The sequence below is a fragment of the Gloeophyllum trabeum genome, assembly GCF_000344685.1.
Source record: "Gloeophyllum trabeum ATCC 11539 unplaced genomic scaffold GLOTRscaffold_00008, whole genome shotgun sequence".
NCBI classification, from domain to species: Eukaryota; Fungi; Basidiomycota; class Agaricomycetes; order Gloeophyllales; family Gloeophyllaceae; genus Gloeophyllum; species Gloeophyllum trabeum.
This window is the reverse complement of record NW_006920417.1, coordinates 136,175-160,989: the sequence shown is the minus strand read 5'-3', so window position 1 is coordinate 160,989 and position 24,815 is coordinate 136,175. Positions and strand designations below refer to the sequence as shown.

The 24,815-nt window shown below is 52.5% G+C and overlaps 9 protein-coding genes across 9 annotated transcripts; 4 read left to right on the top strand and 5 right to left on the bottom strand.

Moving 5' to 3' along the window:
* Window positions 1-614: 614 nt before the first annotated feature.
* Window positions 615-1,820, top strand: GLOTRDRAFT_42633 (uncharacterized protein; the record flags this gene model as incomplete). Its single annotated transcript, XM_007868433.1, has 5 exons — window positions 615-857; window positions 912-1,007; window positions 1,063-1,161; window positions 1,225-1,632; window positions 1,692-1,820. 5 exons carry the CDS (start codon window positions 615-617, stop codon window positions 1,818-1,820), a joined length of 975 nt encoding a protein of 324 aa, XP_007866624.1.
* A 381-nt stretch (window positions 1,821-2,201) lies between these two features.
* On the top strand, window positions 2,202-5,789 carry GLOTRDRAFT_139030 (uncharacterized protein; the record flags this gene model as incomplete). Its single annotated transcript, XM_007868559.1, has 14 exons — window positions 2,202-2,217; window positions 2,279-2,469; window positions 2,961-3,053; window positions 3,105-3,214; window positions 3,267-3,383; window positions 3,437-3,461; window positions 3,520-3,873; window positions 3,931-4,299; window positions 4,354-4,483; window positions 4,541-4,641; window positions 4,688-4,798; window positions 4,858-5,235; window positions 5,284-5,349; window positions 5,405-5,789. 14 exons carry the CDS (start codon window positions 2,202-2,204, stop codon window positions 5,591-5,593), a joined length of 2,250 nt encoding a protein of 749 aa, XP_007866750.1. The 3' UTR covers window positions 5,594-5,789.
* Window positions 5,790-5,901: 112 nt separating this feature from the next.
* On the bottom strand, window positions 5,902-11,055 carry GLOTRDRAFT_76951 (MFS general substrate transporter; the record flags this gene model as incomplete). The annotated part of the gene is made up of 17 exons (XM_007868558.1): window positions 5,902-6,223; window positions 6,295-6,364; window positions 6,420-6,449; window positions 6,503-6,621; window positions 6,676-6,722; window positions 6,772-6,951; window positions 7,007-7,094; window positions 7,151-7,211; window positions 7,261-7,325; window positions 7,380-7,446; window positions 7,505-7,620; window positions 7,668-7,672; window positions 7,724-7,807; window positions 7,861-7,879; window positions 7,927-7,947; window positions 8,001-8,048; window positions 10,961-11,055. The coding sequence occupies 17 exons, from the start codon at window positions 11,053-11,055 to the stop codon at window positions 5,902-5,904; spliced, it is 1,437 nt and encodes a 478-aa protein (XP_007866749.1).
* A 279-nt stretch (window positions 11,056-11,334) lies between these two features.
* Window positions 11,335-12,788, bottom strand: GLOTRDRAFT_76946 (ATPase, V0 complex, subunit D). The gene is made up of 5 exons (XM_007868557.1): window positions 12,686-12,788; window positions 12,532-12,631; window positions 12,302-12,473; window positions 12,070-12,248; window positions 11,335-12,016 (listed from the first exon to the last, which is right to left on the bottom strand). Exons 1-5 carry the CDS (start codon window positions 12,704-12,706, stop codon window positions 11,388-11,390), a joined length of 1,101 nt encoding a protein of 366 aa, XP_007866748.1. The 5' UTR covers window positions 12,707-12,788; the 3' UTR covers window positions 11,335-11,387.
* A 117-nt stretch (window positions 12,789-12,905) lies between these two features.
* GLOTRDRAFT_139027 (uncharacterized protein) lies at window positions 12,906-14,257 on the bottom strand. The gene is made up of 3 exons (XM_007868556.1): window positions 13,707-14,257; window positions 13,158-13,651; window positions 12,906-13,098 (listed from the first exon to the last, which is right to left on the bottom strand). The coding sequence occupies exons 1-2, from the start codon at window positions 14,213-14,215 to the stop codon at window positions 13,186-13,188; spliced, it is 975 nt and encodes a 324-aa protein (XP_007866747.1). The 5' UTR covers window positions 14,216-14,257; the 3' UTR covers window positions 12,906-13,098; window positions 13,158-13,185.
* Window positions 14,258-14,429: 172 nt separating this feature from the next.
* GLOTRDRAFT_139026 (uncharacterized protein) lies at window positions 14,430-16,279 on the top strand (the record flags this gene model as incomplete). The annotated part of the gene is made up of 4 exons (XM_007868555.1): window positions 14,430-14,505; window positions 14,556-14,734; window positions 14,790-15,003; window positions 15,060-16,279. The coding sequence occupies 4 exons, from the start codon at window positions 14,433-14,435 to the stop codon at window positions 16,121-16,123; spliced, it is 1,530 nt and encodes a 509-aa protein (XP_007866746.1). The 3' UTR covers window positions 16,124-16,279.
* Window positions 16,256-17,668, bottom strand: GLOTRDRAFT_139025 (uncharacterized protein; the record flags this gene model as incomplete). Its single annotated transcript, XM_007868554.1, has 5 exons — window positions 16,256-16,369; window positions 16,429-16,692; window positions 16,756-16,923; window positions 16,982-17,335; window positions 17,395-17,668. The coding sequence occupies 5 exons, from the start codon at window positions 17,666-17,668 to the stop codon at window positions 16,305-16,307; spliced, it is 1,125 nt and encodes a 374-aa protein (XP_007866745.1). The 3' UTR covers window positions 16,256-16,304.
* Window positions 17,669-18,622: 954 nt separating this feature from the next.
* GLOTRDRAFT_106141 (ribosomal protein L22) lies at window positions 18,623-19,823 on the top strand (the record flags this gene model as incomplete). Its single annotated transcript, XM_007868553.1, has 6 exons — window positions 18,623-18,626; window positions 19,027-19,068; window positions 19,127-19,198; window positions 19,258-19,386; window positions 19,448-19,575; window positions 19,629-19,823. 6 exons carry the CDS (start codon window positions 18,623-18,625, stop codon window positions 19,821-19,823), a joined length of 570 nt encoding a protein of 189 aa, XP_007866744.1.
* GLOTRDRAFT_139024 (ras GEF) lies at window positions 19,127-24,036 on the bottom strand (the record flags this gene model as incomplete). The annotated part of the gene is made up of 11 exons (XM_007868552.1): window positions 19,127-19,198; window positions 19,258-19,386; window positions 19,448-19,575; window positions 19,629-20,206; window positions 20,261-20,365; window positions 20,414-20,540; window positions 20,591-20,713; window positions 20,768-20,891; window positions 20,955-21,047; window positions 21,106-23,567; window positions 23,616-24,036. 6 exons carry the CDS (start codon window positions 24,034-24,036, stop codon window positions 20,437-20,439), a joined length of 3,327 nt encoding a protein of 1,108 aa, XP_007866743.1. The 3' UTR covers window positions 19,127-19,198; window positions 19,258-19,386; window positions 19,448-19,575; window positions 19,629-20,206; window positions 20,261-20,365; window positions 20,414-20,436.
* Between the last annotated feature and the right edge of the window lie 779 nt (window positions 24,037-24,815).

Here is a 24,815-nt window from a genome sequence, read left to right as displayed (position 1 = left end):
GGCGGAGGGTGGGGCCCTGGGCTCATTCTCTATAGAATGAAGCTATGCGAAAGGTACAAGACACTGTTGCTTCGGTGCATCCTATTGGGGTAAAGCGGGAACGCACAGGCGGGGGCGCATAGCACATAGACACACCCGCTTCGACAAGACAACGAAGGCCAAGGGACTTTCAGTACGGTCCAGTACAGCCAGCATACCGCCAGTACAAGAGACAACAACAGTCGCAACGAAGAATAAACTCCGAGAAAGACACCGTTGGCAGGGACTTCGTTGGCAGTGCCTGACACGCAGCCAGCCTAGAGAGGTCACTTTCATCCTGACTCTCGGGAGTGATCCAAGTAACATGGACGCGGAAGATTCGCAACAGAGAGGCCGTACAACCGGAGAGTTTCCAATAATCCCATCCGCGACGCCGGCGGGGATGCCAGCAACGACCTAGAAGATGCTGCAGCCGGTGTTGACTGTCGAGAGCAACCAAGTTAACGATCGACAACTCGACAATCATCTGATCGGAAATTGCCGGGGCAGGCTCTGAGGTCACCGCATCGCCCGACGCGCCTCTTCTGACAACTTGAACTTCAACAAGAACATCAGACGTAACGCGTCAAGGGAAAATGCAAGGCGGCATACGATGCGCACGACGGCGTAGAGTGCCTTGCCTCAGAATACTCTATTTTCGAAATGATAGATGTCTGCGTTCGCTCAGCACTTCGGGCACGACCGCTTCTGATGTCGTGCAGGATCCGATCGCGTATTGCAGAAACCTGGTCCAAAAACACGACTATGAATCCTTCCTCATCTCCCCGTTCTACCCGGAACACTTGCGAGGAGGTTATTTGGCACTGCGGGCGTTCTACGTGCGTACGCGTCGAGTCCGGATAATGGCCATTCATGGAGATGACAGCCCGTAGGTCGAGCTTGCTATGCTTCAAGAGTCGGTGTCAAATTCAATGATAGGGAAGATGAGAACTCAGTTTTGGAGAGACGCCGTAAAGGGAATTGGTGATGTGCGTGACTTCCGAACTTCAGGACCTTGTATGCTGACCGCTGCTGCCTGGATAGGACAGATCGCCACATCATCCTATTGCGCTAGCCCTACATGATGCTTCGCGTCGAGCGCATTTGCCAACTTACCATCTGAAACGTATAATTGATGCAAGGGTTGGTGCTATCCTGAGCCATCAAGGCATGCTGTGAGCTGAGCTGAGATCGTCCGGCTTCTAGGAAAATGAACTTCAGGCGCCCACTCACTTGACGGTGGACAGTGCGACAGCTCACGCGGAGTCTACAAGCTCGACCCTGCTTTACCTCCTCTTGTCACTACTGTCGCTGAATGAGTCGTCAACATTTTCTCATGCGGCATCCCATCTTGGTGTTGCGCAGAGCTTCTCGACTTTGCTTAGGGCTCTCCCGTTCCACGCATCCAAGGGTCGGATGATTATTCCGGCGGAAATAACAGCAAGGCATAAGGTGAATCAGGAGGAGGTCTTCCGCAAGGGACCCGAAGCATCTGGCTTGACCGACGCAGTATTTGAATTTGCAACAGTTGCAAACGACCACCTCATCACGGCCAGAGAGATGTTCAAGGACGCGGGGCTGCCCAAGCAGGCGATGCCAGTGTTCTTAGCCGCCGTGAGTACAGCGTTACTATCACGTTCTGTGTCAGTCCCTCACAGCAGTCGTCGTTGCAGATACCGGTACAATCTTATCTCTCGCGCCTGGAAGCGGCGAATTTCAATGCATTCGATGCGTCGCTGCAGCGGAGAGATTGGAAGATGCCCTGGCACATATGGCGCGGCTACTATAAAAGCAGCTTCTAAAGCTCCACATAGACCTCATGTATTAGACTACGCGCGTATAATTTAATTGACTTTTACTCCGTATAGCACCGGCCTCCTCTAACCGGCGTATGTGGGATATATCAGGTAACATCCCGACCATGGCCAGGGGCAAAGACGTGGTGGCGCTGCGCCGTGACCCCGCTGTGACCGGACTCGACAGCTGTGGCTTGGCGGAACGCTCATGCCGGGGACGCCTATTTTGAAGTCCGAACCTCCCGCCAATCTTGTTTCCGACGCTCACTCGCACCACCGCCTTCTGTGCCGTCGTTTCTCCCGTTCTTGACGCATAGTCTGCCCGCCCGCCCTCTCGTCCGTCGTCAGCTGCCACGGTGTACCCTGTGGGTCGTTCGGTCTGGATAGATGGACCGCCTCTGTGGTGAGTGCCCTGCGTAGCGGTAACGTCTAAGTGCGAGAATTAATCTGTTACGCAATCGAAGACGAGATCCTCCAGCTTATTCTGGTCGAATTGGACGACCCAACGACCTTTACGCTCGTTTCGAAGCGGTTCTACCAGTTCTCGCAGGACCCATACGTCCGAGCCACCTACTTCCTCACCCGCCATGGCACCATGCAGGCCTTCTTCTGGGCCTTTGGGAGGGGGAAGCTGATGAGCAAGGAGGTCATCGACGTACGTGCTGCAGTCGTTGGCGCTGGCGCCGGTGGCGGCGCCGACCCCTCATTGTCTGACATGCCCCGCAGATCCTGCTCAGCTGCGGCGCATATCTGTCTCGCTACCTAGTCCAGGTAGCAATACACCATTACTTCCGCACACAGGCCCACTTTGTTAAGACGACCTGGGTCCGATCGATGCCGTTTCAAGTCTTCAGTTATTTCATGACAGTGGCGGCTGATATATATGGGGACATACCTGTCGGGAAGGGGGAGGATGACTGATCCATATTCCAGTCATTTCTAACCGAGAGCCGATTTCCTACGAATCTCAAAAGCATCCGCTGGGAAGAGATACGGGATATCATTGAGAAGTACAAGGCACGTCTTCTAGGGCGTCTGCTCGGAATCCATTCTCACCCGATCGCTCTAGTTCATGCCCTTCTGTAATAAGGTATCAACCGCCTGGTGCTTATAATCCATTCCACTGCGACTAACTTAATGGGTCAGGATCCAATTATGGTCTCATTCCCCCTAGCTCTGGCTATCGAACCCCGTTTGCTCCCTTATGCCGAGGCCAACGGCTTCCACATGGATAGCAAAGTACGTGCTAGGATCTCTTCCGGGTAATGACTCCTCTGACGCTACGCCAAGTACCGAGACTTCGTTTTCCGTAAGATGTTTGAGCGACCCAATCTCAACAGTGAGAATCGCACCGACGAGATCGTTCGAAATGTCCGGGAACTCTGCCGGCTTGATTCCAAGTACACTTCCCTTGTTGTGTATATCTCCAGGTTCTGAATCTCGTAAGTACAGGATGTTCCTAAGCCGAACGGTTGCAGCGGAGGTGTGCATGGAGGCGAGAGCAAACGAAGGCGCGTATACCGCGCTGAAGCAGCTGGACAAGTCCGGTGATCTGCTTTTCGAGCTCAGGTATGCATATATGCTCTAAGCCATATCATCTTGTCTCAAGCAGTGACAAATAGTGATGTTGTCCGTGAATTGACCAAGGCATGCGGGAGTCATTAAACCCGAAGTAGTGCCACTGACGTTGCATTCATTTTGCTAGATGTTTGTCAACACGCGATGCATCACTTCCGTCTATACCATTAACGTCCTACGCCAACTGTGGGCCGACTATCCCTCTGATGACCCTACGGTCCGCCTAGTTATGCTTCTTACTGTTTTTCTCTCGGACAATTGCCTCGCACATACCACGCCTGCTACATTAAAGACCAAGCTCGACGCTTTAGGACTGACACCATTATCAAGGAAGGATATTTATGATGTACTTATAAACCCATTTGTGGAGCGGTATACGCCAATCATGGAGTATGCAAAGGTAGAAGTAGGGCTGGACTCGAGGGGAATTAAGTCCCTGCTGGAGGATGTGACGCTGAAGTGCTTGGAGATTAATTGCAAGGTTCGGGCTTGTTTGTTTCGTTGTTCTCTGTATCTGCTCAACTCTTGGATGGGTCAGGGGAAGATGCTCAAGAAGCTGGTCAACGACCATGAATGGCTCAAGGATACGATTGCTACAGTTGTGCCGGAACGATACCAGATCCGCCTGGAAGACCTCCCTCCTGCAGGAGATGAGAAAGCCTGCGCGGCGTACGAAGCGACCTTATGTCGTGATTTCGTTGTGACGCGCTATCCTCTGGGCAGGTGGTCCAGCGGGGCTTCCCGGCATAGGGCTGCTGCATCACAGGCCGAAGTACCAAGTGGTGTCGTGCAAGCTACGATAGCCCCGCTTGACGCGGACATGGACGACGAAGAAAGTCAAGACGGGGATGGTACTAGAGACCACAGCCGAGCTGACGAGGCGTCAGATGCACCTGATCTGGACCTTGTGAGCTTGCACGTCGCCGGGAACAGCTTAAGGTGCTGATACTGCCTGGTGCAGGGTCGTATCGGTCAAGATACATTGACGACAATGATACAATACGACGAACTTGCGCCGACAAGGACAGGTCGTCGACGTTATCACCACTACGGCTCTTCCGATAGCACCGGAAAGCTGAGTTATCCTGCAGGTACGTGGTGCACCGTGCCTTGTTGGGTTGAAGCTAATGCTTGAGCTGCATGTTCAGACGCCATGCAAGTCGGCAGGTGGATACGCACGTTCTTTGGGAATCGCAGTCCGGTCACCGCGATTTTCGTTCTGCACGCTGTGATCAATGACAATGTAGTAGTAAGTCAGTATCCGTTTGGGAGCTATCCCTTTGACCCTCGCCTAGGTTCTGCAGCCGGATTATGGGTATGGCGATCCCGATCCCTTCAGCTCGCAGTATCGTGTACCTATCACCCTGAAGCATTTCAAGATATTGCAACGGCTTGGCAGGGCTCCAGTGCGTTGTACTATTCCCTTATGGAAGTGCTGCTGTGACCCATGCAACTTCAATCTTAGAATTGGTCTTTGTATCATGAGATCCAGCAAGGAGCGGAGTTCTACTTCACTGAAGAGGATCACATCGCTCAAGACAAGATGAAGTCTTCCGGAAAGAAAGTGAAAGTCAAGTCCGAGTCACCGAGCAGCTTCATCGCATCTACATCCTCGTCTCCCAGCAAGGCACACAGTCCTCGGGGAAGGAAGAGACCACGCCGGAGTGCTGCTGCTTCAGTGAAGTCATACGTGGTTCCTGACTCTGACGATGAGGCCATCGCCGAACAAGATGCCACCATTTCTAGAGCCCTCAAAGTGCAAGCCAAGAAGAAGAAGGTGGAGTCGAATTTACAGCAGTGGATCAAGCATCTGTCTATCATTCTTGGGGAAGAGAAGAAGAAGGTGTGTCTTCTAAGTCTGCCGGCTCTTCCCATGTTAATCGAGATTCAGTACAAGGAACAGAAGAAGAGACTTGAAAGAGCTGCTGCTCCTGGAACGAAGGTTCGCTTGCCGAAGGTTTGTGGCACTGGTCTTTATGTCGCATGATTGTCTGAGGCCTTTGGCGCATCAGAATGAATTCCACAAGTCACTGACGAACAATCTACGCGATCTGCGGAAGGTGGATCTCGAGAAGCGTCGTCATCTATATGGACCCGACGTTCCGGATGAGGACTACAGTGAAGGAGATGACGACGAATATCAAGAGAAAGGCCCACGAGGCAAGAAACGCAGGGTTAGCTACAGAGAGGATGAGGAATGAACGAGTCTTTCGCATGTCATTATTATTATTATCATCTGCATATCATTGTTACACATAGGTCATCATCATAGCACAGGTTACACGCACATAGTCAACTCACGCTGCAATGCACTCGTTTTAGATACATTCATCGGTGTCTCCCCATAGGACTTGATATATGATATGATAGCTGGCTTGCTATCGAAGGCATTCGCTCTCGACCTCATCATATGCAGCCGGAGTTTATGCACGCTATAGGTACATTATTTATCACCGATGCATATGTGCGGCCCTGACCATCACAGAATTCCGCCATCTTCGTAATCTCTTCAAAGTTGATATCTGTAGTCTATGGCTCTATCTCCCAATCGCACCCTCTCTTCGTCATCGGGCAAACTCTCCTTCGACTGCTGCATCAGGCAATCCCGCCGACGATTCTCTCTCGCCATCCACACCCAAAGGTATGTTGTGACAGCAATAGCGAACACCAGATAGCCGATGGTGATTATATTCGGTTTGCGATAGAGATGGGCGGAGAAGCTAGGTCGGTAGATGAGCACACCTGCAATGGCGCCGATGTCGCCGATCGTGATCTGCATAGCGACCGCCACGGCACGTTTCGTCTGTCCGGATACATTTTCACTGGGCCAGCTGGCATGGCAATCAATCCGTTAGTCACAGAAAAACCCAAGGGTGGGAAATCCTGGAGAGGGAGCACTGACCTCAGTAGCAGTGCATTTCCCGTGTAAACTCCGGCGGTTGCAAGGTGAACACCAGCATATTGTGCACCAGCTGATTTACGTGAAACCGGTCAGAAAAATCTCCTTAATAATATCCATTGACTCACGTGTCTTCGTAGCAAGGAGGACGACATATCCTAGGTGAGAACCAGTCAATGTTCGCCCACTACAAGTCCTCACCTGGACGCACCTATAATCCCGACGATACCTCCCCCGATTATGAAAGGCGCTCGCATCTTATAGCGCGATGACGCCCAAGCAGCACCCCAAATCGAGAATGCCGCTAAGGCATTGGGTGGTACCGACATTCTACAGCCGCTGCGTATCATCGAGAAGTTCCTGAGCATAGTAAAGGTTCCTTACAGCTGAGCCTTCCATGCGGCGAAACCTAATCCAGCGATGATAGTCGGCTGCCGGGGACAGTCAGAGACCAGGTCTATCGCAGTACGGTTCACATACCAGAAATAAACTTAGGGTGTACAATGCAAATGAGAAACCATGGAACAGGAAAGCATATGCCCAGACGAGATGATCCGTAAAGGCTTGTCGGACAAAAGTCCAGTCAAAGCCCTCTTGATTTGCAGCATCCGAGTCGGCGCGTAATCTAGCTAGAAGCCGCTCGCGCTCGATATCCGTCAACTACAGCAGAGTCCGACGTGATCCAGCGGAAGACGGCAAACAACATATCACATACGAATTTGGCCTTGGTGGACCAAGTAGGCACGATGAAGTAGGCTGCTAAGGAAACAACGACTGTAATAATGCCTTCGATGATAAATATCCTGAAGAGTATTATCGTCATGACATTAGTATTGACTGAGAGAACGATCCTGCATACCAATTCCAGCCTCGGCGGCCGCTCACGCCGTCCATTAGGCCGATAAGATACGCCAATACCCCTGCAGAATGCGGATTAGAGTGTGTCAGTCATGTACAACAGTTACATACCTCCGAACGCCCCGGCAAGAGCAGCACCACCAAAAAACACGGCGACGCGCCAGTGGCGTTCTCGCCTTACGTGTAACAACATCAATGTCGCGACGCAGACTAGGATGACGGGCTCCTACCGTCGATAATACACGGAGAACACATAAATAACACCAGGGAACAGACCAGCCTCTGTAGCACCCAGCACTGCAACATGTGTAACGTTTGTCAGCGTATATAACAAGTGGCCTCGAACATCACATACGGAAACGGATGCCAAACAGTCCTGCTTGGTTGGTTATGAGGCCCTGAGCTACGGAAACCACTCCCCACGCTAACGTTAAGGTGGGCAGCCAGTATTGAGGATCGAACCGCTTGAGACTGATGAAGGGTCATAAACTACTCGCACTCTGAAAAATCTTACTCACATTATCTATCCGGGCGCTCCGTTAGTCGCATGCCAGGGCATCGCTGCATCACTCACATTGGCGGGGATCTCGAATATAACATACGCAACGAAGTAAACAGCAAGGGCGTTGTTATACCCAGAAGGAGACAGGTGCAAATCCTGTAACGGGCCATACTAAGGACATGTTCTCTACTGTGGAGGAGGTAACTCACAGCGGCCAAACCATCGAGTCTGGGAGTGCATTAGCATGCATTATAACTCGAATGAATATGTCTTACTTAGCGTTTCCGATGTTCGAACTGGGCGCAAGGAGAGTGAGCCAGAGGGTCCGGGAAGCTGCAGACATGCTCACCGATCCAAGAAGCTTAGAAGGTATAGCCCGGTCAATATCGGCAGAAGACTAGTTCCAATTCAAAGTTGTCGACACTCCATACAAAAGCAACAGCTCGACACACTCACCGTAAGTCGACCTTCCCAAGAAGCCTGCGATCTGCATTGCTATGGACGCTCTCGGAGGTCGTCTGGGACTCTGTCTCTTTCTCGATGGACGACATGGGCCCAAGGGAAGGAAACCAGGACGCTCGCTAAGCTCTGGCGGAACTTGTTATGGCATACCGGCGTTCCTTTATCAGGAGGCATTTGGCGCAACAAGCTGAAGCGATGGCGCCATCGGCGCTATCGCTGCAGCTCTATTTAGGAAGAAGTTAAAATCACTGAGAAGAAGCCAGGAAACGATGAGTGTGCCAACGGGTGCCTTGGCTGTCATAACGTTAGAGCGCGTTCGCACGTCGCCAACATTCGTGCTTGCTTTGCGAGGTTTCGCGATGCCAGTACGACGCGTGACGTCACGCGTCCAAATCAGTTGTCATAATGAGCACGTTCCACGGTCGTCTTCACGGCGGCAGATGTAGACGTTGGGCGAATCGACGAAATTCACAGCACTAATGTGGCATTCGCGACAGCGGGTGAGACATATCAAGTATCAGAACAACACAATAAAGCTCCCTATTGACAGTCGAGACTGCTTCGACATCTGAGCAATGGTCTACTGCTGGCACATGCAAAATACTCACTTTCCTGCAGTCATGTCTGGTATCGATGGTCCAAGGCTCTGTCTCCCGCCCGGATCTGCCCATTAGCATCTTCCGGGTGCCTTCCTTGCAAGTGCCTCGGAAGACGATCCCGGCGACGGTTCTCCCGTGACATCCAAACCCACAGGTAAGTGGCCACAGCCATGGAGAAGGCCAGATAGCCAATAGTTATGATTTGTGCCTTCCGATACAGATGCGCAGCAAAACTGGGTCGATAGATGAGTACGCCAGCAATGGCACCGATGTCGCCAATCATGATCTGTATCGCAACCGCGACTGAACGTTTCGTCTGGCCAGATACATTCCCGCTAGGCCAACTATCCAAACAATGATACCCGTAACCATCAATACCGAGGTAGCTTACCGGCGTCTCAAATGCGACAAGACACTTGCCTAAATAGCAATGCATTGCCTGTATAGATCCCGGCAGTCGCAAGGTGGACTCCGAGATATTGAGCTCCCGCTGGAGCTTTGTTAGTCAGGACTCGAGGAACGGCGTTCCGCTGGCTAACCTGTGTGCGTCACAATTGTAATAATATATCCTATGATAAATTTAGGACGGATGCAATTGCAAACTGTGACCGAAAAGTGATGAAATGCAACATGCCTAGTATTGCGGTTACGCCACCCGCAAGAATAAAGGGAGCACGCATTTCATAACGGGAGGATGCCCAAGCAGACACCCAGATGGATAATGCGCCCAGGGCGTTCGGAGGCACCGACATCCTTTTGACGTTCGCATGTCAGCATAACGTTCGGGGACGAATATGCTTCCCTTACAGCTGAGCTTTCCATGCAGCAAAGCCCAATCCGGCGATGATGGTGGGCTGCGCGCACGGGTCAGTAACTGAAGATTGGTAAGGTGCAGAACGGACCATGAACAGGCTCAGAGTATACATGGCAAAAGAGAACCCGTGGAATAGGAAAGCATATCCCCACACCAGATGATCCGTGAAAGCCTGCCTGACGTAGAGCCATCTGAAGCGTTCTCGGTCTGCGGCATCTGAATCTTCTTGCAATCGCAGAAGCAGACGTTCGCGTTCTGTGCTGGTCAACTACAGGGCAGCACGTCAACAGCGAGAGAAATCGGAGCATTATAGCATGTATTACATACGAATTTAGCTGAATGGGGCCAAGTAGGCACTATGAAAAAGGCCAGCAGGGAGAAGACGATGGTGATTAGGCCTTCAATAACGAATATCCTTCGATTTGCATTAGAGGTTTATATTTCGGCCGAGTAGGGCTATGAAATCTGGCGCACCAGTTCCATCCCCAGCGATCGCTCACGCCGTCTATGAGACCGATAACGTATGCCAGCGCACCTGGTGGAGGATGTTCTCTTGGCCGAGTCTATGTATGTGAGGTGCAGACGAACCTCCAAATGCCCCAGCTAGAGCGGCTCCGCCGAAGAAGACGGCGACACGCCAATGACGTTCCCGTCTTCAAATCGTTATTAGTACCGCTCCGTTGCTGTGATTTGTATGACTCACCTGCGATAATAAACTGAAAAGAGATAAATAACGCCAGGGAAGAAGCCGGCTTCGGTAGCGCCAAGTACTGTGGGAGATGCGACCAATCAGCTTCTACAAAGAGCTATGTGTGGGTACCTCATACAGCAGCGAATACCAAACAGTCCTGCTTGATTGGTTATGAGACCTTGTCCGATGGTCGCCAGTCCCCAAGACAGCGTCAATGTGGGCAGCCAGTATTGTGGATCAAACCGTTTGAGGCTACCAATATATCAGTACTACATTGCAGTTGCCCAGAATGAGGACCAACATGATCTGTTCGCTTGTCAGGTTGATCTGCAAGTCGGATGTGGTGAATCACATACATTAGAGGGAACCTCTGAAAGCACATATGCAACAAAGTACACCGCTAGTGCGTTGTTGTAACCTGAAGAGGATAGGTGCAAATCCTGTTGTGATTGGGTTAAGCCAAAGAAAGGCGGGTGGTAACGATGTCGGTACAGTTATGAGGTTGTCCAGTCTGTGAGGATTATGAATGTACGTCAGGAGATCTCAAGTTGCGGAGAAACTCTCTTACTTCGCATTCCCGATGTTCGTGCTGATAGCAGAATTAACAGTACAATGGAAGCGTCGGCATCAGTTCAACTCACCGGTCCATGAAGCTCAGCACAAACAAACCCGTCAAGATGGGAAGTAGGCTGGTTCTACATTGTCAGTAATATAGGGTACCAGAACAAGTCAGGACCACGCACTGTAGGTCGACTTTCCTCAGGAGTTGGCGATCTGCCTCCTGGTCGGCGCTCTCGATAACCACCTGGGACTCCGTCTCTTTCTCGATAGACGACATGGATGTCAAGTCTAGGGTGCAGATTGAACGATACCTGTTGGCCTTTGAAGAGACCCGTTCTGTTATTAGAAGCCATATCACGAGCTGGAGTATGGCGTAATGGATCACATCGTGACCGCCCTGCGCTATTCAAGGAGGGCTTATCACCGATCAGTAAGTCGTATGGTGTGACTTGAACAGCTGGCTGTAGAGCTAGAGGTACATTGTGCGTCTTGCTGTGATCACTTCTCTCGATGCAGCGACCCGACAGGTGCCGAGGGCAAGGCCACCAGGCTTGAAGAAGAAACAACGCAACAATCCATATCAGACAGGTAAATAGACACACCGCACAATTAGAAGATAGGTATAAAGTCCTGGATCCTGTCTCTCGCATCCTGCGCAATACACTCCGCAATCCACGTTATACTCCGGATCTCCTGCTCCTTCAGCTTGAAATAGCTGTAGAACACAGCATACTGGAACTGCTGCAGGAACGACTGCTTGTTAAGATGGACTTCTTGCCGGAAGAAGCGGTCTTCCAAGTCAGCGGCCACTGAGGATTCCTCATTGAACAGGTCATCCTGTGCGCCGTTGCCATTCGCCCTGGGTGCGCTTTGAGGACCAGAGTCGAAGAACGTCTTGTACTCCGGGATGTAGTCGCAAGCCTGTCGGACCTGTTCGATGTCATCTGCCCGCGCGAGGGCGTTGTTGCCTTCGGGGTATAGTCTTCCGATCGTAGGGAACAGCTTTGCACGCTGCTCTTTCGACAACTCTGTCCCAAACGAGTTGATCGTGATATTGATTGTCCGCCGGTCAGCCTCGAAAGAGAGGATGCGATGCATAACTTCGTACGTGGGTTCACCCAGGGTCTTGCAGAACCTGTCGAAGTCCTCAAGGTATGCCTTATACAGGGTATTCCGGATAATTTCGATATTGAGGTCGTCGAGGTCGGAGGCGGAAAGGCAATCAATGAAGTAGGGAGCTGAGGAAAGCCAAATTTAATAGAGCAATAACTATTTTGGGAGAGAGACGGACCTAGAGGCGTCTCGACGAGTACTGTCCGGTATAAGTCCTCCACGTTCGTCGCTACACATAATGCGGGCATCGTGTCAAACACGCCAAGCGGATGACAGCGGAGCAAAAGCTCGTGTGTATCCCTCTCATGTAGCGTCCCAGTTATCAGGAGCACGACGTTGTCAATCATGTAGCCATAGCTGCGGAGTTTTGAACGGGTCATCCAAGGGCGGTCAGACTGGCGGGGACGTACGTGATATACTCCAGGAAAGTACTCAATGGCTCCACAGAGTTCGTCCGGATGAAGTTGAACTGGTCTACAAGGATCTGCGTCGCCTTGTCCGCTATTGTCGAGGTGGAGAGGGGGGAGGGCTCGTTTGCGAGGAAGTTGCCGTAGTCGGTCGCTGAGAGCTGCATCCGGAAGTCTGCCCCCGATGGTTTTCAGGATATAGTCCGCTGTATACGCCAATAGCAGCAACTCACCGTCCAGCGTCTCGCATTGTGTCAAATTCGAATAATGACTCTGGGTAAGGATACCGGCCTTGTATCCCCTGAGGATCCCCTCCAAGAAACCGTTGGAGACCTGTACGAGAGGATGAATACAAAACAACAGACAAGCACCTCACTGCACCCTTACATTAAAGAACAAGGCCTCCATTATGGCTGAACAAGTGCAAAGCAGTCAATGACGCCGTGAAGGCAGTCGGTTGAGGCACCTATAGTCGGCGTAGTGACCACGTAACGTCCGTAACGAAATGCCGCCGGCAGCCTAATGAGGATCCTGTGGCGGCTTGCCACAAAATGATGATTTGAGTGCATCTGGTTTTCTTCATGGATATGCAAGCGAAATCCATTGATCCCGACCAATAACAGTACTTCCCGGACAATACAGCAGTATCTGATCAACGTAGGTATAAAAGCTATGGGGGTATGCCGGTGATAAACGGTGCGTCAATTTCGTGAACAATGAGGTATTCCGTCCTGGAGATTGAGGTATATATGAGACTAAAGGATAAATCGAATTTCACAATGCGGTATTCCATGACGAGACTGCAAGGAGGAGTAATCAATCATCGGGGGGATTCATTACAAGCCAGAGAACAGCGTACCAGGCTTCATGGTCTAGACAGGGATACCCTAGTTATGCTTCCATCGCGAGCTTGCCGGGACGAGTTCAGAAAGAACTGCGCCCCTTGTCCGAGCTTTCAGGTCTGCGAGCTTGATGTGTAAAACAGGGTCGCCTGCATCTGAGCTTCGTTTAATTATCGTGAACAGGACCTCATCAGCCCAGAGGACGCCCTCATAGCGGGCATATGGGCGGCTAGAGGGCTCGATAGTGAGCGGAGATAGGCGATTGAACAGGGATAAGGAGGCCTTCGAGGACTCGGCACTGCTGGGGTCATGCCACCAGTAGGAGAAGTCTGAGAGGAGGAGGACATCGTCATCGATACACATCTTCCCCCCTTGGAAAACGGACTCTGCTAGGATCGTAGGGGGATGTTTGACGGACGTAGCCATACCGCCTTCTTGTGAGCCCGTATAATCAATTCTGAAACTTGTCTTCTCGCTCTTGGGTATTTTTATATCACGAGAGGCGGACAGCCTAGCGGGACTATCAACAGGAACCTCAGACCTAGAAGAGCTCCATGAATGCTTACCGTATTGGAACATCTCTGGCTGAGACAAGGACGGGCAACTGGTTGCCATGATGCTCAGAGTAGAGGGCACCGTCGACATACTCGATGCCTGGTGGTAGATGCTCGCTTATAACCTCGGGGAGAGTGACCACTTGACGCGCCAGACCTGCCCACTCCAAGCTCAAAGACGGTGGGAGGCTCGGCGCGGTAAGGAGCCTCCGCAGACGCGTCAATCCGTAGAAATCCGCGTCCACGAGCAAGTTACGCGTCACGTACGCGACATCCATCTTATCGCAGGCAGACAATGGCAATATCTCGTACCCGCTCAGGTACTCCAGAATAATCGCGAATAGTTGCGGATTGCGATCTAGAGTCACCGACTTGGACGATGACTCTTGGAAGCTTCCAAGGAAACAGGAGGTGAAGAAATTCGGGCTGTCGAACTCGATCTGCCGCTTGCTGAGGCGAAATTCCTGGTCGCGGACAATCACGGTGTACGTGGACGGCGTACACCCATTTGTCCCTGCCATTCCCGTGAAATGACGATATTGTTGGGAGATGCGACGCGCGAGCTGAGTATCCAGCGTGAAAGAGGCCTTGCCAGTGCAGCAGACGCGTCGAAACGCTGCAGCATTGCGGATCAAAGCAGGCGTCCCGCCATCAAAACGATCGGCGCCTGAAGCGACCCCATAAAGGCAAACGCCTCGCCCAACAGCCTCCGGACTCTTTCCCATTCCAATCCATGCCATGTCGGACACTGCAGCCTGTCGCATCCTGACCGTTTCATCCACCACCGAGCAGGCGCGCAAGTTTATCGGACGTACGTCTCCCAGCAGGCTTACCACAGGGCTCTGATCGTAAACCGCACAGGCCTCAAGGCGCTCTCCGACGATCCGAGCGAGGTGCCCGAAGAAGGCCCAGTGCCTTGGACGATAACGAACAGGTATTACACGGCGGACGTTCATTTTGAGCCGATTGCCTTCGAGCAGTGGAGCTCCTATCATGCTGAAGGAGTACCGGCGGTCATTTACGTCTGGGCACACGGCGAGGTACGTCCAATACTCAACCTGAATGCAATCGATTCTTCACGGATACCTTCTACAGCCTTACAAGGAACGAGTTCCACTAGTTGCGAAGAGACTGGAGGACCATGACCCCGAAGTGTCCCTTGCTGTCCGTATGGGTGGCGAGTCCCAGACTGGGACTGACACGGACGAAGGAGTGGACGAATTTATCGCGGGTCATGGCTTTGAATTCATCAACGGAGACTCGAGCGCCTCGCATTCGGATGACGCCCTCACTGATCATCGTGAATCAGGTTCGTCTCATATCCTGTAGTCTACGATACCCAACATTCAAACACCCCTCTCCCAGGCATCCCAGGGCTTCCACGCGTCGTAGATGCACTGAGCACCATAATGTGGCCATCCATGGTCCAAACACAAGCGACTCGAGACCGCAAGAGCCGTGCTCACGACCTGCTCGGATTAGCAAGCAGAGATGAGGAGGCCGACGGCCTCCGGTCGCTTCTGAATGCGGACGATACGCAAGAGGATCAGGACACGCGAATGAAGAAAGAGATGGAAGATCTCGCTAAATGGCTGGAAGAAGACAATCCTTGGAGTACCGATGTATCTACCAGTGCTGGGCGAACGCCCACGGGCGATTCTGCATGGCCATCTGAAGAGGCCAACGATGACAACAAGGCCGAGTTCCTCACAACATTCGATAGCATTGATACAGGATCTCTCAGTGGGATGCACACACCCAAGACACACTCTTCCTGGCCGTCTCATGCTGCAGAAGTGGAGAAGGATCTGGTGCTTGCGGCGGACGGCGGCGAGTTTCTTTCTGGCTTCGACGACGACTTCAGCGCCTTCGTGTCTGTCTCTGCACCAACGGAGTTCGATGCGGGGGAGTCTTCCGACGCGTCTACGAGCTTCGAGGCAAAGCGCCTCGTCCCCATGCACACCGGGGCATCATACCGTTCGTTAGCTTCAGACTTGGGAGAGGGAGGCCCCGACAAGCCGGACTGGGGTAACGACGAGGGTGATGAGGATTTGCCGTCGCGAGCTGAGATAGAAGCTACTTCCAGACGGATCTTCGGTTCCCTCCCATCCTCGATGGACCTCGCGTCAAGCGAGGGCAATCCTGAGTCAATGCCTGGATCGTCGGATAGTGGACAGGACTACGATATGTCGGCATTCGATTTATCGAGGGTCGTTGGTGCATTGCAGGTGATGAAGGAGGAGATCGCTGGGATGGATGATGAGGACGAGAGAAGACGAGCGGCGGCGAGGGTTGCACTTGGTTTGGTATATGGATTAGAAGCCCAGAAAGCCAACGATCCGAAGCAGGAGCAGGAGCAGGAGCAGGAGCAGGAGCAGGAGCAGGAGCAGGAGGGAGACAGACGTGCTGAACCGGAAGAGACACACTAGGCCACCTTACTCTATCATGCAGTTTATTGGGTTAATCGACGGATGGCATTTACTTCTCGAAACGGTATCAAGGTGGTAATGTAACAGTTGTGTGCACTGCTACACAATACACGTGGTTGAGGGCCATTGGCGGTAGATTTAAGACTTCGCTCTTCAGCAGGGGACCATTTATCGTGATCCATCAAGGGGAAGGAGGCAATGGTATGCGGCAAGGCTCAGCTGGTGACGGCAAGACAGGGGGATCCGCTGTCCCCGAGTACGTATGAGCGGCAGCCAGACAACTAAAAGTGCGGAATCTGACTCACGTTCCCGAGATTCCCAAGAGCCGACCACAGTCGTTCGTCGGCTCGAGCCCTCTTCCAATCCCTGTACAAACTGCTGGTTTATTGTGTCCGTGAAGTTGAGCAAAGGAGAGCGTGGGCCAAGGAGCTGCTCGTATTCTTCTGTCTCCACGTCAAACTCCAGCAAACGATCTCGATCGAAAGGCGCTCCAGCAGAAACTAAAGGATAATGCGCTTTAGGAAGCGACGACCCTAACTGTGCTGGTGATGGCGGGAAATCAGGATGCGCTATTTCCAAGTGACTATCAGTGACCGCGAGCAATCTATGACTACGGCGATCGTCTAACTCACATTGCCAGGTTGCCCAGCTGACCCTTCGTCTCAAGCCCGCATCACTTATATGGATTCTAGCAGGCCTCGCTTGAGTATCCTCATTCCACTCGGATGTTGGAAGGTCTTCGTCTGCACCAGAACGCAACGGCTCCGATGTGACTGGTGATGGCGCGGAAGCGGGATTGGCTTTTTCCAAGTATGAGTGACAACGAGACATAGCTAAAGTTACGAGTCGATGGCTCACGTTGCCGGGTCACCGAAGAGCCGTTCTCATTCTTTCGTCGTCCCAAGTCTCCATCATTGACATGGGGACAAGAAGGGCGCGCATGGACATCCCCGTCAGGTGCAGATGCACATTCGACTGCGCCAGGATCAGCAAACCACGGGTAGGCATCTCCTGGAACGGGAGGGGAACTAGAAGTTGCTGTGTGAAGGCGCCAGTCACGGGACGTGAGAAGGGAACTGAGATCCAGAGGCCCGCAACGTTTCAGGCCGACGAGTGCAGCGGCAGGTGTTAAACCCTGCTCTACATCGTATACTATGAAGCAGATCGGTTGAGCCTTGATGCACAACGTTTGCAATATCTGGACCTCCTTAGCTGTGAACAGATGGTACTAAGATTGAATGCCTCTGCAACAGATGCGAAGGTCGGCTTACTTGAGCCAGGACTCGTTAGTACGCACGACTTCAAGCTATTTGTTCCTCGAATAGACGTCGCCACCGCCACTCGCCGTTGACTTCCAGTCGAACCTGCGAGAGTCGGCCGGACCTCGTCTTCCACGAGTTCATTCGTGATCTGAGAGACCAATACACCGTTCTGCCATAAAGCCGTCTCCAGGGACATGTCATTCAGTACAACGTTCGGTGCATTCGCGTTCCGGCTGGCCATGAATTTGATGTCAAAACCTTCGCAGATGTGATCAAGTCCCATGGCATCGATGGATGGCACAGTCAGAGCGATCTTTAGAGCCGATGTTCCCTCGGCGCTACAACTTGTCGGAGCATCGAACCGAGCTATAAGTTCATCGAATGACACCAGCAATGGCCCCAATGGCATTGATAGAGGATCGGGATAAGTCATGAGATGTATATGGTGTAGCGTCAACGGCTCGTTTGCTTGGTCCAAGCCATGGGATGGGATAGCGGTCTCGGCATGCCGTTCTATAGGTAAGTGTAGAGGAAGTGAATCCTGTAGCTGCTCAGAAACGACAGCACTAGATATCCAGCGTGGACGTGCAGGAGCACTGATAAGCAGCTATATAAACATCGCGTTGCACTCTAATTGCGCCCTTCAAGTAGGAGTGTGCAGTTACGCACCAGCAAATCTCGCCTGACTGCCTTGATCTCGTCCATCACGTCGCTTATCCTTCCCGAGAGCCCATTAAACCAAGCTCGGTATTGCGCCCAGACACCTATTGCTCTAGCGCTGTCTCTCCGGCACTCGTGTGCTGCTTCATATACACTGATCAATCTCGTCTTGAATGACAGCCGAATCTCGTCGGAGAATGCAAACTCGTGCACTGACCATTTCAACCGGTGCTGGATGCTGTGAGGCACCGAAAGGCCGACATAATGATAATCTCTTTCACAAATCCTGTCTACATCGTCTAATAGGCGCTGAAGGTCAATCAGCCTGGCTTCCGGGAGGTGTCCTCGATATCGCAGTGCAGTCACCAGACAAGCGATGCTCATCAGGCTGCTTACCACACCGATGCCGGAGGAGAACGAATTGTACCCGGAAGTGTCCATCCTGCAGCGGCCAGAGGTGGCAAGTGAAAATGGTAGTGCTTATGGACCCACATTGGCGGAAATATTAACGCTGGGTCGAAGTCCTCGTGGAAAGTCGCATAGGGTCATAGCATATCAATCAGTAAGAGTGCGTGACATGGGTGCTGTAATAACGATATAAGAACAACACGAGCCAAGTATCCAAGACTTCCGCAGGAAGCGGTGCACGACGGAAGACTTGTAACGTTTATCTGCCATGCCACAGAAGACATACCGTCACGCATCGTTAGCGGTAGTTAAGAGACTGCACTTTTCAGAACTGAGACAGTGTCGGACAGCCAGGAAAACGAAGTCATGCGGGCGTGAACGCAGGGGACGGGCGCCTCCGGCTGCCAGTGGTCGGGACTTGCCGAGGAACTGTAACGTCGCACGCGGCAAGGTTTCAGCCACTACCTATGATCAACTAGTACTACCGCCAATAGGGTAAGCAGCTTCAAGACTTCAAGATGGGTGCGTACTCTGTGCGTTTCGGTGCTGAATTATGTTGCTAACATGCACCAGTTCGCTATGCCGCCGCTCCCACTGTCACCAACCCCGAAAAGAGTGCGTTTCTAGCCCCAGAAATGACCCAGAGATGATGCTAAAGAGCGTGTTTATGTAGCCTCCCGCTCGCGCGGCGAGTACCTCCGTACCCACTTCAAGAACATGCGGGAGGTGGCTGCTGCCCTTACTGGTGAGCATATGTCGGAAATGGGAGAGGCGAGGGGCGGGATTGACGTCGGGATATCGCAGGTCTGAAGCTCACGAAGGCGTACGCCTACCTCGGTGACGTGAAGGAGCACAAGCAGGTTATTCCCTTCCGGAGATTCTCTGGCGGTGTCGGGCGGACGGGCCAGGCAAAGCAATTCAAGGCTACTCAGGGTGTGTGGGCTGCTTGAACTGTTTTCGGATCAGATGTATTGAAGGTGGACATAATGAACAGGTCGCTGGCCCGAGAAGTCTGTCAGATTCATCCTCCGCCTCCTCAAGAACGCCGAGTCAAATGCCGATGCTAAGAGCTTGGACGTTGAGGATCTGTACATCAAGAACATTGTTGTCCAGCAAGCACCCGTACGTCTTGTTTCCCTTTGGGTAAGAACTTCATATCTCAATCACTATATTAGAAAACCCGCCGCCGCACATACCGTGCGCACGGTCGTATCAACCCCTACCTCGGTCATCCCTGCCACATCGAGGTTATTCTGACGGCTAAGGATGAGGAAGTTGAGCGCGCCAAGGACAAGGAGGTTGCGTCCCCTCTTGCTGGTCTGAATCGGCGACAGGTCGCCCGACGGAGGATCGAGGCCGCGCGCGCATGAGGGGAGCTGAGTTGATATGAGCGGTTTACGGCACTTACCTTCATACGTCCATGTATGCACCACCTATGTTATGCCACAAAACAACTTGCAGGTGAAGTCCGAGGCGTGCTTCCCGTTGGCATATGTATGATTGCATTGGCGGATTGGTGATGTACATTCGGACGACTATGCTACAAGAGGGAAGGAACGTTTCGGTAATATGTGGTGTACTGACAGAAACAACGGTGATGGCCTAGTATCTACCTGTAAGGTCAATTGCTCGGGCAATAAATAAGACATAGATACTATGGCTACACAGAAGCAGAAAGGCAAAAAGAGCGTAGCACCTGACATAGATATTGGAATAAAATAAGGAACGTGGTGTGTATGAAGTCGAGGAAGGACTTTCAGACAGACAGTCAGATAGTGCATACCCGTGAGCAATCGGTGCCGCTCACCTCCAGAGTGCAGAAAAAGAAAAGTTAGTTTCTTTCGCTATAGTGCAGCCATCGCGAAATGGCATGGTCCTGAAGGAGCAGTGGCGCACAACTCCCTCAAGAGGACTATCACCAGAGTCAGCAACTATCATATAGCTTTGCCGGGGAACATACCACGCATCGTGTCCAGGGTTAACCTAGGACGACTCGTCAGGTTTATATTGCTCCAGCACGCTAGCGAGATACTGCTGGATATTCTCGTTCGCGTGCAGCTTGTACGGAACGTGGTACTTCTCGATCTCTACCAAACCGGTCAGAGCTCATCCAGGGACGACTGCGTAGAAGACTGACCTCTGAAGACCCTCGCAATGCCTCTGAGACGGAGGACATTGATCATCTCTTCCCCGCTCTCGCTCGGCTCGGTGCTATACTTCGGGTGTTCATATATGCGCACTAGGTCATTCGCAAAGAGCCCTGGTGACATGCTATCAATACCGATGACTCTGGTAAGAATGCGCAAGTTCTTACCTAGGTACGGCACCGCAGGCCTGTTCTCCCGATTCAAGGCTTCGATATAGTCGGTCAGCTTGAGGCCGTGGCCGAACAGACGGGCCATAGAAGCGAAATAATTATGGCTGGTGACGGACACGAGCTAGGCCGAAGGGAACGTCACACTCAGCACCTGAAACTCACGCTCTCGCCTACATGGACTCACCTTCATAATATCCGCGAGTTCCTTCTGCCGGAGAGCGCTGAGGCCACCCCAGATAGACATGGCAGATTGAAAGTTCCGTAACTTCACGCAATTCTAGCACCGCAGAGTATTAGCATCGAGACACCAAGATGCGGCTGGTTCGTGTACTTACCGTGCCGAGTAGAGCAAAGAATTCGTATATCTCAGCCATCTGAGCAGGGGTTTCTGCTGCCCTGATAGTCTGCTTCGTCCATTCCATTAAAGCGTTGGAGCAGTCCGTCACCCGCTTTATTGTCTGCCTAGTCTCCGCGGGGAGGGATTCCTTCTTAACGCTGTATCGCAGGAGATCGAACGGGTCTACGGCTCTGTACAAAGATGACTCCAATACAGTGAGCTGTTCCGCGAGCTCTTGATTGGCACGAGGGCTGCTGAACGGATGAATGTTCGAGGTTTCAGGAATGTTGGACACGTGTCCTTTGGCGAATAGTCCGCCAAACCCGGGGAATCGCTCCTGTGCCATATCCGTATTCATAGTCGCTTCCAGCGCCTGGACATTGACTTGAAGCTGGCGGCCTTTATATACGGACGGAGCACAAGCGCATTTGTGCAAGCTATCCACCAGATCCTTCGATGATTCCCTGAAGTCCTTGGAGATCCTGCCGAAAGCGAAGTTGACCAGCTTCATCGTGATGTCTTTGTCGTATTCTGCCCTCCAATAGAACTCGGCCCACGAGTGGAGGGCGCGTGCAACACGGAGCTTTGTCGCCCTAGCTTTCTTTCTCCATTGCGTTAACTCGCTCCCTGCTAACCCAGGCGGAGGTTTAACGCAGTACCGCTGGACCAGTTCGTTGTACAGCTGGGTCGGCGTTGAAAACAAGCGAAAAGCCAAGAAGAATATCTCGTTGAAGTCGTAATCGACAAGGTCCCGGGTCGACGTGAGTACCCTCACGAGAGCAGGGAAGGTAGCGGTTGTTACCGAACCGTCGTCACCCAGCGTGATGTCCCCGTTGGCAATGGCGAGTTCTGCAATGTCACCGTCGGCGGTGAATAAATTCGGGAACTGATACAACGAGAATCGAATGCCATTCGGCGTCGCCTTGCTCGTCTTGAGTGCTAGAGTCGACTGGGATGATTTGAGACCTAAGAGAGGCGCGCCAAAGGCTTTATTTCGCCATCCAGCCACCGAGGCTGGCAGAGCAGGAACCTCGTCTCCTGCTTCGGTGGATATGACAGACATGTCGTCTGTGAATGCCAACGATATCGGCCGTTCTTCCTTCATCTTGCCCTTCGCATGGGAGGGGCGAAGTGTGTCAGTGGTCGATTGTGTCTCTGCAGCGCTAGGATCGCATTCGGCCTGGTGAGTATCGTCTGGAACGGCGAGGGTGACGGTGCTTGCATATGCCACTGATATTCTGGGCACTGCCAAGGTGTGGGTAGAGGTGCCAGCCACGCCCTCTTGAACCTTTACGTCTTGGTCGACTGAAGAGTCGTCCCGAGCAGGTTCCGTGTCTGCTGTCTCCTCCAGAAGCGAGTCCAGGTCGCCCGGTTCTTCGTTCATAACGCCATTTACGACGCCCAACAACCCCCTCAGGCTTCGCATAGTTTCATCAAGGAGCTCCTCCGTTAGGCTGACGATATCATCGCAGCTTTGGACCGTCACGATACTCTGACGAACCGAGTCTGTCTTGAGAGCGCCCACCTGAGCCATGAACATATTCCGGGAGAATTGTAGCCCGCTCAAGGCGTTCTGATACGTCGTGGTGGCTTGGACCTCTTGAGGGACTCCGCCGAGGTAGCCTATGACCGTCGTTAGACAGCCGTCGAATACCTCAGCTAACGCAGGAAGGCGGGAAAGCGACTCGAAATCGTCCTTGGGCAAGGCGCGCATCAGCCTGTATGGTTTGAGGATGGACGGGAAGACTTCATCCAAATTGCCCGACTTAATATTGAAACCCGGATCTACAGGAGTCATGGGACTCTGTCCCCCGCCAACGCTGCAGTGCGAGTCGGTGTAATAGTCCGACCCGTGCTTCGAATATCTGCGCCGCCGGAGCCGAACCGTCTCTGCGTCGTCTTCGGGCGGCTCCACCCGCCCAGTGACTATCGTACCCGTAGGTGAGGAAGCTCTGTTGGAAGGGTGGTGGCTTATCCGGTGGCCGTCCGCGCTCTGCTCTTGGGCGCTGACGGCCAACACACTCTCAGACGCGGCAGAGTCTTGACTGTATATGGATCCTACCGTCTTACGGTTTTCACCGTAGGCACCAGGTGTCGTGTCCAATCGACGCCTCAATGGTTCGACGTCGCTGGTCAGAAGCTCCAATGTGGCCGCGGTAATACCGGGGTCGGAATCCGCATGGCGATGGCCATGTCTCTTGGGTTGAGCGGGAAGAGGCTTGTCCCGATTCTGCGGAGCTAGCTGGTCGAGACTAGTAGACTGTGCAGTGGTCGGCGCAGTGCTTCTTTTCTCTTTCAAGGACTGAGCACGCCGAAGATCTCTCGTCATCGCATATCGTGCGGCGACGCGAGCGGCTTCTCGGGGGTTAGGATGAGCTTGGTCTTCCAGTGAGGTAGAGCCTGGAGGTCGAAGGAGTTCTTTGGCGGAGTTAGATCGCTTGGGAAGGTATGGATTGACTGCTGCACGATTGTCAGCGTCAGTCTGTAATACTATGGATATCCCCTCACAATTGTCCGGCTGAGCCTTTCTGTACCAGGACTGGGGCTCTTTCGTATCGGCGCGAGACGAACTCGAAGGAGGGGGCAGTTCGGAAGGACGTCTCTTCTGTAGAACATTGCGACTGCCCGATCCATGTAGAGATGAGCGAGGATCCTCGCTCCTCGCTGGCGTTGGGACCGATGACCTGGACTGCCCTTCACGATTGAAGGCAACATTGCCCGGGGCTTCAGAGACATACGATTGCTCCTGTGGATAGAGCTTCGGGTTCTCTTGGAGAGATTGTCCGCGTCGAAGCTTATCTTTCGGAGGAATAGGCGGAGGCCTTTTCTCGCCTTGAACCGGCCCTATCACGGTCGATGGTGTTTCTTCCGATGAGGGCCGTCGGTTCTTCAACCTCAGAGGAGGTGTGATCCCTGCTCCGTTAGACATTGTAGATCTCGGTGTAGTCTCGGGCTTGCGATCGTACAAGGATGATCTGGAAGGTTGTGATTCCGTGATTTGGGAAAGGGCGTGACTGTTGGAATGCTTTATGATGTGAAAGTGGGGGTGAAGGAAGGCAAAAATGTGGGACGCGCCAGGCGTGGTTCAAATAGGCGGGAGATGTGGCAAAGCGCAGCAAAATGTGGCGAGCGCTTTGATCGGTCCATGGAAAAGCGGACCCATATTTGTGCATATCTACCTCCTTTTATCATAGGTGCCACTTCCCGTAGGGTCAGCTGTGCGCAATACACGCACCTATTTCTTTGCCGGATCATTTCGAACATCACGCTCAGGGTCCAACATATACCACATTTGTCCTGTCGCGAGCCATTTAAGGAAATCCTTGTTCTGCTGTAACCAAGCGCATTGCGCCCTAGAATTCCACTGAAAATTTAAACAAGCACCTACAATTCCTCCATCAGCTAGCGGATAATAGACTGGATCATGCGTTCAACCGCTGATGGAATCGTAATCCCATCGTAGTATATCGATTTTTGAAGAGTAAGCAGCGAGCCTGGACCTGTGGTCAGCACGCTCCTCAATCACAAGCGGCCCCCATAAGTATTCAGGACCGCCCCTGGCCTCCGTGAAGATAACGCTTAAAGTTGTGGTGGACTATGTGAGTCAGCGATTGAAACATTGCGTCTGGGGTGGATCCGAGGTTGCGCTTGACAGACGGTCTCCTGGCCACAGAATTGTCGGGCCCTTCAGGGAGAAAAAAACGTACA

Excerpts from the sequence above, each read along its gene's own strand:
- GLOTRDRAFT_76946 (XM_007868557.1), bottom strand. The coding sequence starts at position 12,706 with ATGGAGGCCTTGTTCTTTAAT. Across the intron at positions 12,249-12,301 it reads ACTTTCCTGGAGTATATCAC|CTATGGCTACATGATTGACA; the intron begins GTACGTCCCCGC and ends AAAACTCCGCAG. Across the intron at positions 12,017-12,069 it reads ACTCGTCGAGACGCCTCTAG|CTCCCTACTTCATTGATTGC; the intron begins GTCCGTCTCTCT and ends GGCTTTCCTCAG.
- GLOTRDRAFT_139027 (XM_007868556.1), bottom strand. The coding sequence starts at position 14,215 with ATGGCAGGGACAAATGGGTGTACGCCGTCCACGTACACCGTGATTGTC. Across the intron at positions 13,652-13,706 it reads GCCAGAGATGTTCCAATACG|GCTGTCCGCCTCTCGTGATA; the intron begins GTAAGCATTCAT and ends TAGTCCCGCTAG.